The sequence below is a fragment of the Saccoglossus kowalevskii genome, chromosome 2 (assembly GCF_978046115.1).
Source record: "Saccoglossus kowalevskii chromosome 2, keSacKowa6.1, whole genome shotgun sequence".
Lineage (NCBI taxonomy): Eukaryota > Metazoa > Hemichordata > Enteropneusta > Harrimaniidae > Saccoglossus > Saccoglossus kowalevskii.
Window position 1 is genome coordinate 30,918,218 of NC_140642.1, and position 18,590 is coordinate 30,936,807.

At 33.3% G+C, this 18,590-nt stretch overlaps 2 protein-coding genes across 3 annotated transcripts; one reads left to right on the top strand and one right to left on the bottom strand.

Moving 5' to 3' along the window:
* Positions 1–1,670: 1,670 nt before the first annotated feature.
* LOC102801788 (thioredoxin-related transmembrane protein 1-like) lies at positions 1,671–9,947 on the bottom strand. Its single transcript, XM_085494233.1, has 6 exons — positions 9,780–9,947; positions 7,387–7,548; positions 5,296–5,424; positions 5,132–5,177; positions 4,602–4,703; positions 1,671–2,029 (listed from the first exon to the last, which is right to left on the bottom strand). The coding sequence occupies exons 1-6, from the start codon at positions 9,932–9,934 to the stop codon at positions 1,745–1,747; spliced, it is 879 nt and encodes a 292-aa protein (XP_085350359.1). The 5' UTR covers positions 9,935–9,947; the 3' UTR covers positions 1,671–1,744.
* Positions 9,948–13,505: 3,558 nt separating this feature from the next.
* LOC102802369 (F-box only protein 48-like) lies at positions 13,506–17,462 on the top strand. 2 transcript variants are annotated; one of them, XM_085494239.1, is made up of 3 exons: positions 13,506–13,574; positions 13,848–14,298; positions 15,121–17,462. In XM_085494239.1, the coding sequence occupies exons 2-3, from the start codon at positions 14,077–14,079 to the stop codon at positions 15,280–15,282; spliced, it is 384 nt and encodes a 127-aa protein (XP_085350365.1). In that variant the 5' UTR covers positions 13,506–13,574; positions 13,848–14,076; the 3' UTR covers positions 15,283–17,462. The 2 variants fall into 2 exon arrangements, with proteins under 2 accessions (XP_085350365.1, XP_085350368.1); XM_085494242.1 differs by lacking the exon at positions 13,506–13,574 and having other exon boundaries at positions 13,745–14,298.
* The last annotated feature ends 1,128 nt before the right edge of the window (positions 17,463–18,590 follow it).

Genomic DNA, 18,590 nt, shown 5'->3' on the forward strand with positions numbered 1-18,590 from the left:
CGCTAAACATGGATCTTCACTGGACATCAAATGCTGTACATTTGGTTGAAACTGGAATGGTGTGATATTTAACATAGTTGTCCACATTAAAATAAAATTGTAAGATCTTTTAATATAAACAACCTGGAAGACATTTATTTAACACAAAAATGTCATCAATTCTTAGTGACAAAGTTTTGACAATTCTATATATTCTATATATACAGTTCACAGAACGAAAGTTGTTTTTAACTGCCAGAAAACTTTTCCAAATTGCTTACATGGTTCTCTGATCTTGGATCGCAGGGCAGAAAGTGTCACTGCGTACAGACTGTGATCAATGGTTTGCGTAGTGGTGCAAACTGTTTGATGGAAACAGGCAGGCCACAAAGAAGTGTACTATAACTAGCTTGTTAAAAGTGACAATGGCAGGCAGTGATGTCAACATTTCTGAAAATGAATAAATATGGTTATGAACAGCTGCTAGTTTTTATTTCTAATTTTTAATCCAAAAATGAGTAGCAATGACAAATTCTGTCAAAAAATCTGGAAAAGTATTCTTTCATTCTTGCAAAAAAACAGTTATGAAATTAATTGTTATGAAATTAAAAGTATTTATTACATCAATTAAGTTTTTTAGAAAGTAAATTTATAAATTCTACCCTAATTATCTCTTGTTTATCCAAACTGTCATGACAACCCCCCTGCAGTGGAGCAATAGACAAAAGTAAAATGTGACGATGGTGCAATATAGTGACACTACCGGTAGGTTATACTGTAAAAAAACTTCTAACTTAGAAGTTAGTAAACTTCCTATTTGCTAACAACACTGGTTTTTACAAAACAGATTTAGTTAACAATTGCAAACAACTTTGCAACAAACTTTCAGCTTTGTAAAACTTTTAGATATTACTGGCATTCATCGATGACAGAATGAAGGGTAATATTCAAATTGTGTTTGTGTTAGTCAAAATATGTATAAAATATTTGTTTTTACATCAGGAATGCAACTTCAGTAATTTCTGATGGTATTTGATATGCTGTAACAAAAAGGGAAAGATTTTGCACGATTCAATGAAGACAGAATCAAAGAATGGTGGAAAACTTAAAAGAAAAACATGGTACTAGTATGTGCTGATTGTTTAACACAAGTAGTGCAATGTCATACAAAACAACATTACATACAAACTTACTTGGACATAGATTTACCTACAAGCCTCTTTCTGAATTCACCTGAAAGGCTCTTAATTTTGGATAATGGATATTTGAAGATGGGGAATAAAAAAAATGCTTGCTTTTTTTCAATTAATAGAAAAAGGTCTGTGCAGAGACTAGTGTACAATCCTTAATATCTTATCATTTCTCAATGCATACAGGTTCATTTGACCAAATCATTGACAAAAAGACGGTCACTGATCACAGTAGACAAGAGACCTTATATTCGGGTTGTCACCAACACAGGTTAGGCTTGTATAACAATGTTCTGAGTTTCAAAGAAAAACAAACATTTTTTTTTATGCATGGTGTTATTGCAGTTAAAAAAAAGTAGCTTACATATTTTTAAGCAGAAAAGTGCAAATATTTTATGATGTGCAAAATGTAAATTAGCCCTATAGTAACAGCTTCCTAAAAAAACAACAATTACATGATATCTTGATCATTATTAAAAATACCTTCTGCAGAGAAAAAAATTATTTCTGAATTTTGATTTTTAGAAAGTGCACGGATTTAAAAAACAAACAAACACATCGCCTGAGACTTGTATTCAATTATCATTCTTCACTTCATCTTGGACATCACCATCTTCTTGCTCCTTTCGCTCTTCAGTTTTGTTTTTTCTCTGACGAAGACTGATATCACTGATACTGCTATCAATGTCCTCAGTATTTTCAATAACTTCTTCGTTTTCTTCATTTTGAGCCTCCTCCCCGTTAACTTTTTCTTTTCCTTTTCCTGATTTTTTATCGGGAACTCTCATTTGTGGCTTGTAATGTTGCAATCCCTTTGGTGGTCTTGATGGGCATATACAGTCAGTTATGAATACTAGAGACTGAACATAGGAAAATAATTAGATAAAATTTATTGGAATAACAATATCAAGCATGATTAAAATCCATTTCGGGTTAATTTGGCTTTATTTGGTTTATTTGACAAATTTTCTCCAAAATTTGTACTACGGGTACATGTACATGTAGCAGTGTCAATTTCTATAGATTCATAATGTTCTCAATGTTGGATGTACTGTACTGTAAACCCCTTCATTCTCACGAGAGATAAATTTTCACAAATTCCACGAGCCAGTGTAAACCACAAAATATTAAGACATTAAGCTTTCTCTTAAGTTCCAATGACACGAAATGTCGGTGACTTTCAATAACGTTTGTCTGCTATAAAATCCTGAAAATTTCTAGCAGTAAAAATTAAACTGTTTATTTTTACAGTAGTTTAACCTTGAGCATCAAGGTCAACTTATTATGTTCATCTGGCCCAAAATTACCCAAGATATTAATATGATATCAGGCAAAATGTTGTACCAAATTGTAGGGAAAATGCTTAATAAATATGACATGCACTACACTGATATATAGAGATCTTTTTATGACCTTTATAAACTTTGTAAGTCAATAAACCAACAGTATATTTTACAAAAAAAATTAACATAACCCCCCCCCCCCAATGTTGATTAAGATTTATAGATGATTTATGTACATTTGGGTACAGGGTATAAGATTAACAACAAAATTATGGAGAAACTTATAAAATTAGGTATTCAGTGTTAAAGGCATTCAAAGAGCACAATGCCATATTTGAATTTTTGAGAAAAAATGGATATGTTATAGTTTCATCTAATATAGTATAACGAAACTTATTATATTGTGCAGATATGTGTAAATTATTAATCATTCATATGCAAATTAGCCATCATGTTTGGTCATAAAGTTGGGGAAAACAAGGCATACACAGTGATTGAAATAGAATTAAAAATCAAAGAAAGCTTAGAAAAAACTCCTGTGTGTTGAGACAATTACAGGCATATGAAATAAAAGTTGGGAATATTTAAAATTAATTTAAAATACAAAAAGCCTGGGCACTAATAAGTCCGCTATTTGAGATGAACAATGTGTAATGAAGTTTTTAAAAGTTCACAGAAAATTCTTATTAAAACAAAAGGATTGCATTTGACTGTACATCTCTGGTGTGCAATCTAATTTATTCCAGTGCACATGTGCAACATGTTTAATTAAAATCTGATTTTGTGAGATACCAGAAATTGATGAATTCATGCAAATTAGACAATCAATATGCATTGTTGTCAAATCCAATCTAATCACTTCTATGGATTACCCCAGAGCACTATGCACGAGCACGAGATTCAACAAATAAGGTCTGTGTCTTGTTCCTGGGCTCTCATGCACCAAGTTTCATTGAAATGGAAAGATTGGTTCACGGCCTGTCGATGGAAACCTAAATATTATGCAAATTAGGTAATTAGTATGTACAGATTTGAACCAGGTCTTTGCATTGACCAAGAGCATCTATGCAGCATGTTTTATTGAAATGTGATAAGTACTTGAGATATTGGCGAATAAATAAAAATAAATAAAAAAACAAAAAATAATCAATACTTAATTTTTACGCAAATTAGGTAATTAACATGCACAGACATCAACTCTAAACTAATCATATCTGTTTATTGTCCCAGAGCATCTGTGTATCAAGTTTGATTGATTGTGATGATTGCACAGCTCCCTCATACACCAGGATTTTTGAAAAAATTACAGTTAAATCTGAATTTCTAGAATCGTCATAATCCACTGAATGATAGTTAAATAACTGATCACATGATGAACACTAATGTGGTGGATGAGACGTAGTTAGGATAATCAATTATATAATAAAAAAAAAAATGACAAATAATTGCTATCTGGGGTGGTGTTTTTTTTTTATCTAATACCAGTTTACATATTTCAGTCCATACATACACTTGTCTGATCTAGCTTTAGTAATTGCTATAGGTGGATATGTGCACTTTATCCGATAGACATGCTAATTAGCATATCATGTGACACGCATGTGACCACTCTACTGCCACGCATAAATCTCAACATTAAGCACTGTGAATCAGTAGCTATGTGGGAAAAACTAATATCAGTTTTTCATTTAAAATATTTCATTATATTGTGACAGTTATTACCGGTAATATGTAAGAAATATGGCCTGATGACAAGACCCTGCTTTAAATAACTTGTATTTGTGCGTGTTGGAATTTTGAGAAATCAGTTACATATGATTTTTTTATACTAATTGTTGTTTTGTAATGTCTTTTTATATCATACATACTGTTATCTTGTTTTGTGATGTTTTGTAATGGAATGATTCTCAGTTGATGAGTCTCACATAATACTGTTATGAAAGTTTGCTTTTTTTTCAAATGACATTGCCATAACACACAACTGCTTTCACTTTTTTTGATTTAAAAGAACTGGTCTAGCATGAAAACAGAAAGTGAGTGCCTCCAGTGGTCAGTTTCAACTATACAGGGTCAGCATGCAAATCTAGGCAAGGTCAGGCTATTTTAATAGGCTATTTTAGTAAGGGTTAGATATGCAACTGCAACTTACCACTCCTAATAATAGGCCCATTACAACCGTAGCTATAGCGAATATTGCGTAAGAACCATATACTGGAATATTATAGTCTTCTGTTAAAGATGTGTGTATATTCTGAAGTAGAAAAAAATATATAATGTTGTTAACACAATCATATTTGTTTTATTAATATCAAGTGAAATTACAGAGGTTATTTCCATGGTTAAATTAAATAATTAAAATTTTTATGTTTCAGTATACAACTAATATGATTTTGAGTTTATAATAGCTTTTATTGGAGACGTGCTTCAAGTAGTGGAAATACTGTACTTGACATTATCTCAGCAAATTTTTTTTTTATCTTTTCAATATTTTCTCCAACTGTTAAGTTCAGGCAAAACTGAGTTTGAAAGGAATACCAAATTGGTATGCTTATACATGTATCGTGATAGTATTCCTGCTGGTTGCCATATTTACCATTTTTATCGAGAGAATCCATCAAAATGGACCATTTGAAAAGTGAATGTGTTTTGTGAATTATGAAGTATGTGGTTCCTACTCACCCTCACGACCATTGAGACCTTAAATAACCATCCAAGGAAACTCATTCTGTTGGGGAAATATTTTTTTTAAAATGGTTTAATTAATTTCTTGTATCCAACTGCATCTGATTCACCGGATTAAACAATATTTAATATACAAATATTTAATGAAAGTCAAGACCTACACAATAGAATCTGGAGACTTCCACGAAGGAACTGGCTCAATTTCTACGTATTTTCTATCTTCAATAAACGTCATAAATTCATCTTTGCTTCTTGGACCCATATAACGACGGAATTCACCATTTATTACGCTGCACAAATCCGAGAAAAAATTATTCAAATTACCGTAGGTAAATTGTAAATTCCTGCACAAACATTTCTCAGTAAACATACAATGATATAGAACAATTAAAGAGCCTGTGAAATGGCTGCTATTTTCACGCCTAAAATTATCCATTGATACATAAATATTATTAATTTTTATGTTTCTGAGCATGAATTTTTTTTAAGTGGAAAAATGCGTTTTAAACTCTACGGCAACTTTATTTTTGTGTATTTTAAAACGAGGCTCCTCATTAGCTTCTCATTTGCATACAGAAATTCCCCTTGTGACGTCAGAAGGGAAAGTCGCATGGCAGCTTGCATTGCCGATAGGTGTCCTATGACATCTATGTACCAAGTGTCATTGAAATGTGATGATTACTACTTGAAATATCGAAAGCTGAAAATTAATTAATTATGCAAATTAGGTAATTAATATGTACTGATATTACCCTAAAAACTATCAGGTCTGTGCAGTGTCCTATGACATCTATGTACCAAGTGTCATTGAAATGTGATGATTACTACTTGAGATATCAGTGGAAAAGCCAAAAATTGATTAATCATTATGCAAATTAGGTAATTAATATTGCACAGATTTTTACCCAAAACTAATCAAATCTGTGCATTAGTTTGGAGCATCTGTGTGCCAAGTTTCATCAAAATCCAATGAGTGGTTCTTTAGATATCAGTGGAACAGTCATTGAACAGCTAAAAATCAGATAATTATCATGCAAATTAGGTAATTAATATGCATGAATTTTTACCAAAACCTAATCAAATCTGCGCATTGACCCAGAGCATCTATGCACCAAGTTTCATCAAAAACTGATGTATGGTTCTTCAGATATCAGTGGAACAGACGGACACACATACACACACACACACACACATACAGACACACTAACTGCAAAGATTCCTTTTTTGTGCTTCGCACACGGGAGTCAAAAATTAGACTATAGTGATCACTATAAAATAATTAAAAAAAACAACAAATCACAGTTACTAAATAAATGACAGCCACGTGGAAATAAATTGACATTTTGTTGAAATAGGTGAACGCTTCGGGTCACAACGAGGGTAAGTGCGTTAAAAGCGGCGTTTAATTGGATAACAAAAATAATCGAAATCGACACACACAGAGTGGATTCAAGTTAGCGTGATCCATGGCGCGATTGCCGTAATTATAACATCATATTAAAACATCAGAAATTATTACGTAGATCAAGCTGCAAGCATGGAGGTAAAAAAAAGAACAGAGGTGTGAATTCGACATTCAACACCAATCACCAAACAATTCAGAAACGTTTAGCCTTCGAAAATGAAAACAATTAGCAGTGTGTAAGGGCTGTATAATTTCCTGTTTGTCCGACGCTTTGTTTTCGTGTCATTGTCAAAATTGCATTGTCGTGTCATTGCTACCTTTTACTTAACAAGGACTAAATGGTCTCTATAAAACGATAATCAGGATCGCAAAAAAAATCAACTCATTTGAAACACTTGTCGGACGTCTCTCTCTCTCTCTTCTGAAATCCGCCTCGGTGATCATGGGCTGGTCCGGAATCTATTTATTTCAAAAGTGTTGCGCAAGGTATACGTTGTCGGCGTTTCTCTTTAAACCTAGTTTACGCCGACCAAAAAATGTACATGTATATCGTTTAAAAGTATACTGAATGGCCAGTGTTATTATTGCTCAGGAGTATGACTTCCTCTCACATTTTGTCATTTGGTGGCGCACTTTCGGCGAGAGTCGGAAATCCGGAAACAGCCGACCGTTTCAGAATAGGTGGGCGTGGCTACAACACGAGAAATATCTCACTTGAACACGAGTAATCATTTTCAGCAAAAAAATCAATAACTGTCCATTTCAGTGGGACACAGGTCTAAAATGGGAAACGTGAGGGTTGGCATTGCACAGGCACTTTAATACGGTACTAATAATAATCGCTTACTGATAAATTGAAGGCAGTGATGTCACCATGAATCGACCACTCAGACCTGGTTCCTGAGTGACGTCAACTTCAGCCACTGTGATGTCTAAATCATCACTCCATTCAGCAAAATTATTCCATGTTGCTTCAAGGCCTTTGCAGGCAGGACACCATGGAGCATAGCTAAAAGGAAAAGAAACGACACATTCAATGTATTGACACATTCAATGTATTGATCAGTTTAATAAAGTCTCCAAATTGTGCAGTGAATGCGAGCAAAAGAAACCTGGTCAATTAGATTTTAACTGGGGTGAATAAATGTTGTAATAAAAACGATGAAATGATTTAAAGATGAGAACATTGAATGACGACAGCCACTAGTAAAACAAATACTGGAATGCTGTTTTAGTTAATTTTAAAAACACTGCAGTGATGATATCTATATCAGTCGATAACCAGTCAAAACAACCACCTACGTGAATAAAATACTCGAACCTAAACCCTAACCCCCCAATGTAATTGTATTTTCCCCTCCAGATTACTATGCATGTCTTGTGGAGGAAAACACTTGTACAATTAAATTTGGAGAGGGGCATTAAATGGGCAATGTTAGGACACAGTCCCTCTATCCCCGGTCTGGAAACGGTCATTGTATTAGTGAATTGGCCTCCTTCCCTGGCAAAGGCGCATTGCGGGTATGGGCAAAGCATCGTCACATGATCAGTACGCAGCCTACCACTATTTTTGACATCGTCAGTGTTATGTATTTTTTTACAACTTAGTTGTTCATTCCAGAATTCGTGCTTTTTCACATAATTTTTTAATCAGGATATCTGTATAAGGTCATATTTTAGCCGGCGAGTAGTTCTTTAATTCATCTATTTTACCAGCAGCGACACATTTTCGCAACAAATTGCCATACCTTTACCTAGATATTTGTCGTTTTTGGTTTTGGGGTGATTGAAATAAACTCTATTTTATTTACCATACTTCTCGGCGCGATTTTGACATTTTATGATCGAAACATATCATTAAAAATTGGTAGGCTGATTTTTTATTTGTCACACTGCATTTTAATAATGTTAAATTGAGCGACTTTTATGGATGCTTTTTAGATCGTAAATGCAAATGGCGACGTTTTGAAATGACAATGTACTCAATTCTGTGCTAAAAAAAATCATTTATAAACAAACATTGAAGCATTGTTATATACTTTTGCATAGAATAAAGTCATTAGTTGTTGTATAGTTGACTTGAACTGTTATGAACCCCCGAATAATCAGAAATACCACAGGTTTTTCGATCGACTATGTTAACATAAACGACGCCATTTTGACAAGATTTGTTTAGCAAAGTTAGCATGTTGGCACGCGAAGTTTTTTCCTTATTAAAACTAGAAAATGAACATAATTCCCGATATTAATCTTTGCATTGCAGGAATTGGAGATTTATGAGTTGGTAGACTGGTTGTGATGCGTATCAGGGTTCAAAAAACCCAAATTTCATAGTGATAATTTTGTTTACATGTTTGTTTACGTTGTGGTTGCCCGAATTTGAAGACAAAGTGAAGTCATACAATGAGGTATCGCTTTGCATGACAGTAAATTTTCCGATTTTAAGGAATACTTTGACGGTATTGTAATCTGTCTGACTTCCTGACTCCCTCGGCTCGGGTGTGAACGGTTTGTTTACCCGCACCGCGGCTTGAGACAAAAGAACACTAGTCGTTTCCAGACCGGGGATAGAGGGACTGTGGTTAGAATTAGATATTTTGGGGACCACCTGCATTTTCATTTTTTTGCTTTTTACATGAAACGAAAAATATAAAAATATATCACTGACTGAAAACTGTATGGCCATGGATATGGCTATTGTGGCCCAGGGTTCATCAGGGAAGCCCACAAGCTGGAATTATACAAATATAATTTTTTTTCACTGGCTTGTTATATTTACCATATTAGCAAATGCAAACCATATTGAAAAAAACAACTTACTGGATTTTATTTACGATAATACCCATCCAATACATTGTGAAAATAACGTATTCTACATTATTAAATACAAACTAAACGAACATTGAATGATAATCCACTGCAAGCTGCTACAACACTTCTATTCACACTTTATCGTTCATTTATACTTAATCACGATCATACGAAAATGTTTTCCATATGGCAAGTACATATACATTGGAAATATGCGTATGGTGCAAAGGATTGTTCATTTATTGAGCTACAGTGTGTTCGGTGCAACATTCGCGGCATTTAATACTGAGATCACAGGCACCTTTGTTTAATTCGCCCAGCAAGAAAAGTACAACTTGGAAATAAAAGCACAAACTTGAAACTAACAGGAAGTTTAAGTTAAGGCAGCGATCGACTAAATTTTCGTTGTCCATTCGTGGTTTTACTTACAATTTAACCATCCATTCTCCTTGTAGCATATCGGTCCAGTTCTCCTCTGTTACGACGATGCAACCAGGCTTGGATGATGTAGCGAACTGTGCTGAACACACTAACAATAGCACCCATATCCCGCAACACACGTTCCCTCCTACACTCACCGCCATTTTGCTACGTGGATGTTGGGCAATTGTGGTCGGTGATGGCGCACTAACCGACAAAATGCAAAGTTTATTACTCTTACATGTAGTAAACTTCAATAATTGCAGGAATTAAGCTTGGACCCTTACTAAATTATAATCGTTTTGTATCACCAATTTAAAATAATATATGTACTTAAAGAAATATGTACTGCATTTCATCAAGCTTTATAATCAAAATGATAAGCAGACCATGTCCCATGCTACCATCGTCCACAGTTGGAATAAGTTCAGAAATCCTCACCCCGCAAAAAAAATATATATATATTCAAAACAATTTGCTGCAATAAGTGGCACTAAGATTTCAAAATAATGGCTGCTGGTGCCACAGCTCAACTCTTACTGGTCAAATAGTTTTCAACAACTTTATAAAAGTATTACCGGTATACTGTTTCCTATGAATCTATGATATATAAAACATAAAACATGTTCAATCTTTATGAAGTTCAAACTGAATAATGTGATATGTTGATCTCATCAGTAAACAACTACATGTACTTGTAGAAGGGGGGATTACCTGGTGCAGGTTACAGGAAATAAAAAAGTAATTTTTCGTTTTTACAGGGAATAAAATGTAAATTCCATTTACAGTAAAAACTAGGTTTTTACACTATACAGATTAAAAGCAAATTCCTAATTACATTTTTATATTATATTTGATAATTTGTGTTTAAGATTTAAAATCGGAAATTACGTACGAATTACAACATTTAATTTGGGAAATGCTTTAATAAGATCTTTGTACAAATTACACCTTGCCCATGTCTACAAATTTACGTTTTTTTATTTATATAAATTACATTATTATGAAAATAAAAACAATTAATTACAGCTTACAAAAATACCCCTTTGCCAACCCTCCTTGTACACCTATGATTCAAACAGAAGTAACAAACCGGGTATGACCAATTGGGCATTGATGTCAAGGGTAACTCTGACAGTAACCACATAACAACACAGACATACAAACTCACATAGCACTACCTAAACTACTACCTGTTCTGAATGTGATTTTTTTTCATTCATTATGTAGTTAACCGAACTTTGAGTTAAGGGCGACATAGATTTTTTATTTTGTTTAACGTTTGATGTTTCCCTTAGCTCAAAGTTCAGTTACAGTTAATTAAAATTTGAGTTACTAAATTTGAATGTTAAATAAAATGATAAATCTATGTTTCCTGTAACTTGAAGTTTGGTTAATTTTTAATTAAAGTTTGAGTTACTAAATGTGGACATTCAACAACAAAAAATATGTATACTCCCTGCAACTCAAAGTTCTGTTAACGTGAACGTGGCTTCTCAAAAGTAGGCATGGTTTCTCAAATATGGGCGAGGCCATTTTTGTAACTTGATGTTTTCATAACTCAATGTTTGTTACTCAATGTCCGTAACTCAAACAATTCAATATCTCTATGTCTGCACTCACAGAAAAGTGTGTAGGTTAAGCAGCTCTGTGATTGGTCAATGACCCACATCCAGTTCTCTATTAGAGTTCAACAATAACAGCGATTTCATTTATTATAGCTTAATTTAACTCAATTAAATTGCAAATATACATAAATTATGTTTCCTGAGGATGGAAACAAATAAAAACCAACCTTGGACATTGTGTATTCCTGGTACAGGTAATCTAAGTTTAAACACACACACACACATACACACACACACACACACACACACACACAAGGTACTAGTAACCACAATAACTTCCATTGTGTGCTTTGCACACAGGAGTTGAATATGGTAGACACGTACAATTAATTTATACAACTATATTCTCTGAAAGCTCCCCTAACTAACAGATTTGATTATTCATTCCAATTTTACCACATTATAATAATACAATTCATGATGTATTTTATTGTACATGCATCAGTCAGTGACTTTGTTATACATGTACATCTCCAATAAAAGTACATATAAAAAAATAATTACATTTATGTTATACCGGATCATTTAAATATTATTTTTGATGACCTTTGTCATTTATGTAAGTGCATGCGTGAATAATAGAGCAAATACATTACTGAAAATCTCACTAAAACAAACATTCTGGCTTTTATGCACATCTTTGCACTATTCAGTACTAAAAAAAACAATACAGTTACAATTTAGCAACAAACTGTCCAGTTTTATAGTTGCGTTCAACTTGATTCCAGAGAAACAGCGTACCATTCATACAAACATACACACCATAGACAGATAAGCCCTGCAATGCCCCTAAAGCCACACCAATATTAAACTCAACATCAGAACCCTTGAAAGTTTCAGGTAAGAAAGCACCTGTGAAAATGATTGTCTTTTTTAACTTTTTCTGTGCAAGATACGATGCAGTCTGTATCATAGTATCAGTCCCATGTGTGATCAGAATTTTCTTCTGCCTTCCAGCTTCACAAGTCATACTTATAAGTTCTCTATAAGAAAAAATAGAAATAACAAACGTTTTGCAAATTTGTTTTTCTCAGACTTGTATGTATATAGACATACATGTGATGTACCGATAATAATTTTATAACAACACATGAAGACACAAAGCTAGGGCTTTGCTTATAAACATATTTATATAAATTTGTAAAATTATCAGCCTTCATTCAAATTCAAATATTCAACAGTGATTGGCTAAACATTGTTTACACCCATAATGCAAAGCACATGCCTTCAAGTGACATAGCAACTGCGACCATGCTTGCTGATTGGATAATATTGAATCTCATTTTTATAATAACTAGAACTAACATTGATACCATTGCCAAATTGGAATTCTATGGGTAACATCCATTCTGATTTATACAAAGGCATATTTATAAAATGTTTATAACGATCACAGCTTTATGTCCTTTACTGTAGATGATTATTTGAAATCATGTTACAGAAGTTGGATAATAACACCAGCATTAGAGGATGACCATTTTCTTCACCTTTGAGATACATGTATATATTTTTTCTTTCTCATGATGATGTTGCTGTAAAAAAATCATTCTTTTGCTTGCCTCCTTTAAGTGTGTGAGATTATTTTTGGAAATAAATTTTGTGTATAACCATAATTTTTTTCAAAATTTTCCCTGTCCATTTTTCTTATTCTACCCCAGATTTCCCAATGGCCGACCCCTTATTGGTAGAAAGTGGTGCTGTTCCGATGGTCAACTACACTTATCATAGAAAAGATTCATTTCATCTGTCATCGTCTGTAATATCGTGACTGTCTTTTCTCAGTACCGTTATACATTCCACTGACAAGGCTATTGGTGCGCGCAGCTGAAGTGCCGATCTCAAATGCGTACCCTCCGACCACAGGCGCCTGTGCCTCCGACAAGATTTTTTTCAACATGGAATTTAAAAGAATATATCAAATGTGAAATTAATAATTCATACCTCCTGTCTGGATTACGAGAATACTGGATGATCCGCTCATATCTGTCCACTGCGTCGAACCATTTTTAATATTTACATGTAATGAGTTTGTTTGCAGCCTTTGAAAAACCGTTCCGGAATCCATTCATTATCCAAGTCGTCTGCCAAATATACCCCCACAATGCAACGCCGCAGGTCACTTCCGCGTCCCGTTGCTTTGTGCAGGACTCGTGCCAACAAAGGTGAATTTCGCGTGGTGAGTTTACTATGATAATTTCTAAATTTACTATGTTTATTTGGCATATTTAAGCAATGATTGCAACTATTAAGGCAAATTGTTCGCAATATGCCTCTGTACTTAGAAGCACCCAAACTTTCATTTGACCTCTGTGTGTTTATTTACATTTCGGGATTTAAAAATGGCGTCCTAAGTTTTTGTTGTCGTTGAAAATTATTTTCATTCGCGGTTATTTTCAAATCTGCTTGTTTGAAAGTTTAATAATTTTGTTCTATGCCTTTTGCATTACAGCTCCGGTGTGTTGCATGATCCATGGGTTTAATATGAAGGGACTTTCATAAAAAAAATCCTCGGCTCGTATTACATCATTGCGACATTGATGTATTCATAGTAACTATGCAATTCGGGAAATACCCGAGTTTCCTGATACGTTTGAAAGTTAGACGATAAGAAGGCAGATGAGATAGATTGTTGTTCTTACAACGTCAATTCACCCATTCCCGATTCTAACAACACGATAATGGCCGTTCCGGTAGATATAATGGACGTTCTCCCGATGGAAATTTGCATGGAAATCGCCCTGAAAATGGACGCCTCTACGCTTTGTTACATGTCACAGACATGTAAATCGTGGAACAATGCCATAGGTAACACCGAATGGTTGTGGAGACTGTTGTGCCTAAAACTCATAGATGATCAAATGTATGTACAGAAAGATAGGTTACAGGGCTTCTCATGGAAGGTAAGACTTTCTGTACATATTTACATGTAAATATGATGGGACATACGTTTCAACTGAGCTCATTCCGCGAGAGGTAGGGGGCCATTGGACATACATCCTCGAAAGTAACAAATCTTAATAAATTGGTGAGGAAAATACTTTCCTAAATATGTTGTCCATACCGAATGTGTACAAAAGCAGGTTAATTTTTCTATATTCAAACTAAAAAACTGAAAAAAAATTATTTTACTTGCAGCTATTAAGTTTTTTTATATATTGTATCTTGGTTGCCTTAGCTACATCAGATTTTAATCAGATTGAGTGAACGAGTGCATGGTTCAATTCTAAGTGTTTCCTAACAAGTGTAGTGTTGGTGTAGGTGTAAATACATTTGCTGTGATATAAAGGGAAAACAATGTAAGTCTTCTTGAATTTAAATGTAATTCAATTAAAGTGAGTGAGTCATCACCTGCACATATGGCAAACAACCATAGCATGTAGTTGTTCTCAAACAATCGTCTATGCATGAGTCTTTGCGCTTTCAGTGTGCTATCATAGCTTTGGACTCAATTCCTGCATGCACAGATGACATCCCCTTCAATTTAAGTGTTTGTTGCACGAAATATGTTCAAATTCAAGAAGTTATCATTTTACATTCTGTTTCATAAAGACATGGATTTTTTTTAGACATTCATGCTTCCAAAATCAAAAGAAGACACTTTTATGGTCATTTGATAATGCTAATGATAATGCAGGTTTCTTACAGTCATTGTTCAAATTACTACTCTGTGATCAAGAAATAAATAAAACTTAACAACCATATTTTGTTCCCATTTACAACAGAACACATTTATTAGGAACTATGGGTATAATGCTATAAAACGTCACTGGCTGGATGGTACTTACAGCAATATCAACTCATATCATGACCTACCAACAAAGTGTATGTGTCCAATGGATTTGGAAACATGGGGACAAGTACTGGAATTGGAACTCTGCAGATGAGCAGATGTGTGACGTTTGTTTTTAATAACTAAGTACATGTATTTTCAATTAGTAGTAGTCATTGTAATTGCATTATATAATAACACATGTAAAAACTGTGTATCAGAAAAGTATACACTTTTCTGATGTCAATGTGGCGAGGATCATCGCATGACACATGTGTGCTATTTGTGTTGATAAACATTGAATCTCCAACAATCCAATCTGTTCTTCTAATGTATATAACAAGTATGAATTTTGACCTCATGAAATAGACATGCACTAATTACCGCCAGCGGCACCTTTGATACCTTCCAATTGCCAATGAAATTATCTAATTAAAGCTTGGTATAGTCTCAGTCTCAGCATACGTGATGCAGTGACAATCGTCCTTTTAAAAAAACTCGTGGGAAAATCTTTTATTAAATGCAAATAGCTAGAAATGTTCTTTGTACCCTTATTCATTTCATCGCACAAACACAAATGGAAATAAATTTGAACTTCCACATGCTATTGTTCTAGAACAAAATTTCTAGTGGCATGTAATTTTTTTACATTTTCAAATGCAATTTGAGTGAGTATATCTTCGAGATCACATGACCCATAGCAAGACTGAAGTGTTGATTATACTGACATTGCAATAATATAATAACAATAGCAAATTTATATATTTAATATATAATTTATAATTTCAAATTAAAGCCTAGCAAAGTAAAATTGTTGATATACTTGTAAGGCAACAGTTGATAGTAAACTCAGAGGTTGCTACTTCTCAGTTTAATATTAAGTTATTAATATGCATTATAATAATTAACAAATATTTACCTATACACACTCACTCCAACTGTACAAGTAATAACTAATAGGATTTCTTTTGTTGAAATAGAAACATTTTTAATCTTTGATTATTTTAGTGTCTCGATATTTATTTTGTTTAGGATATTTTGTTTTCTTATTAACTTTTGCCTTCAAAGATGGTGTGATTAATTGTGTTTTTTTAATTTTATGTTGTATGTCAATAATTTTAATTACACCATGACTCTATGGTCTTTTAAATTGCTGCAATAATTTTATGTGAATTTTTATATTTTATTCTATTGCTTATAATTATTATTTTAATTATTGTGTGCTGATTATTGTTATTTTATTTATTGACTAAAGTTGCAATATTAAATAAAACATTTACTACTGCATTTACTATGGTTTTATATGCAAAGCAATGTTGCAAAATGGCTTTGAAATGTAATGGTGTGAACCAAAGTTACTAGAGAATTAATAAAAGGACGTACAACTATGGTATTTTTTTAAATATACCGCTTGGGATTTGATCGTCTCTGGAATCCAACATATGTTTGAAACTTCAAAAACCATTTCATTATTCACACTCACTGGATATTAAAATAAAATAAAAAAAAAAACTTGCCCATGCAAAACAATACAAGATATACTGGTATGTACAGCTTAAAATAGCATGTTTTGAGTAAATTTGATTTTGATTAGACCTTTTATTTACATAGAGTACCGGTAACTAGATTTCATAGATTTATTCGATGAATTTCCAACAAAAACAAGTCAGTAGTACTAAAAAAAACAGTAAGCTTGAAAATAGAGATCATTGGTAAAGATACCTGGACTGTAAAATACTCTTAGCTGTTATTAATTTTTGCTGAAATGACGTTTTGGGTGTTTTGTCAATCATTCTTAATCATCCCTTCAGCGAAAATACTTTTTTTTTTTATAATATACTGTAAAATGATTAATTTTCACTGGGTTTAAATTTAGCTGATTTACCATTTCAGGCATATTCAGTGGGTTTTAAATTCACGGTTTTATCATTTAGATAATGTGTTCTATGCTAAATTTTACATATTCACTCAGGCTGGGTTTTAATTTAGAGCATTTTCCATTCAGTGAAATAAGCAAAACTAAAACCCAGTGAATAATTAACCTTTTTACAGTACATGTAGTCTAGAAACAAATATTTTAGTGTCATAGAACAGCACTTATTGAAGAGCAGTTTCTTTCCTTGGATGTTTGATGCAGTTTGTGTCCTTATGCGTTCTCTAGCATCTTTGTTGAAACACAGCAATTTTTTTTTAGCTTTTCGCTATAGAGAATTGTTTTATTAGCACCAAATTATGGTTTTCATTGCGCCTAATATTTGTGTGTGTTCTTTGAGAATAAAAGCTGAATAAACGAAATATCTGGTCATTTTCCTCTCATTTAACCCCACCAAATTTTGTAGTTGAAACAGTAATGCCATTATTCAGGTGCAATCTGCAATAATATATATAAATTTCTTTGCCAGGTGAATCTAATTCCGAAAATAAAAACAGTATTTTGGATTATTTGTGAGCTTAAAAAAGCAATAATTACTGGTATTATGTTTATGCAACAGCGCCCTCAGAGGCAGTATATGTGATATTTGTATTACATTCAATATTAAACTTATTGGGGCCCAGTTTTGAAAGTCAGATATTAATTTACATTTATGGCATTCACAGGGTTTATTGTCTACAGACATCTGATCGATATAATTTGGATAATATCGACCTCTGCTGCGCGTCTGTCGATACTCTCACTGTACTGTCATCATGCATACTTTGCAGTATCCTTGTAATAACCTTATTATTATACATCTTTTTCTCCCAGGAATACATCATGGAAATGCCGAAATCCAAAAGGTTTAGAACAGATTTAGCGAACTTCTTTGTGTCAGGTCAGGTCAAACCCTATGGGCAGCCATGTTTGTTTTTATTATTAGGGGAAGCTTACATGTATAATGATTCCATATTTAGAATTTGAGTTTCTTTATATGGTAGGATGAAAATACCCAGTGCAATACCACAAAATTATGTCACACTGTAACTTGTGGCGTTACGGTGAAAAATGTATAATAATGTTATTTATGCACAAGTATCTCTCCTGAAAAGGCTTTACATAGTTTGGAGAGTCACTGTTACATAACAAACTTTACTTTTTTTTTTTTTGGCCTTCCAGCTTCACATTAGCTAGGTTATCAAGGGAAAACTAAAACGTGTCAGTGTAATTATAAATTGGGCATACAGTCGTGGTATTCATTGTTGTAGATACACAAAAAAAATCTTGTTTTTCATTTTCTGAAAGTGAAATCATAGATTTTCTGAACTCCTATTCGGAAGTGTTAACAATTACATTGAAAACAGTTGTGACCATTGCTGAACATCACAATATATTTTATTGAACAGTCACAAATCAAAGAATTAAATCTACACCTTACACCCAGATCGAGAATACATATGATTAAAAAATAAGAATGTGACACAGCAACAATGTGACCTTGCTTCGAG

Bases quoted from the DNA above. Each gene is read 5' to 3' on its own strand.
- LOC102802369 (XM_085494239.1), top strand. From the start codon at position 14,077: ATGGCCGTTCCGGTAGATATAATGGACGTTCTCCCGATGGAAATTTGC. The intron at 14,299-15,120 runs GTAAGACTTTCT...CATTTACAACAG, and splicing joins TACAGGGCTTCTCATGGAAG to AACACATTTATTAGGAACTA.
- LOC102801788 (XM_085494233.1), bottom strand. From the start codon at position 9,934: ATGGCGGTGAGTGTAGGAGGGAACGTGTGTTGCGGGATATGGGTGCTA. The intron at 5,178-5,295 runs GTAGGTCTTGAC...TTTCCCCAACAG, and splicing joins AAGTCTCCAGATTCTATTGT to AATGAGTTTCCTTGGATGGT. The intron at 2,030-4,601 runs GTAAGTTGCAGT...TCCTATGTTCAG, and splicing joins TGGGCCTATTATTAGGAGTG to TCTCTAGTATTCATAACTGA.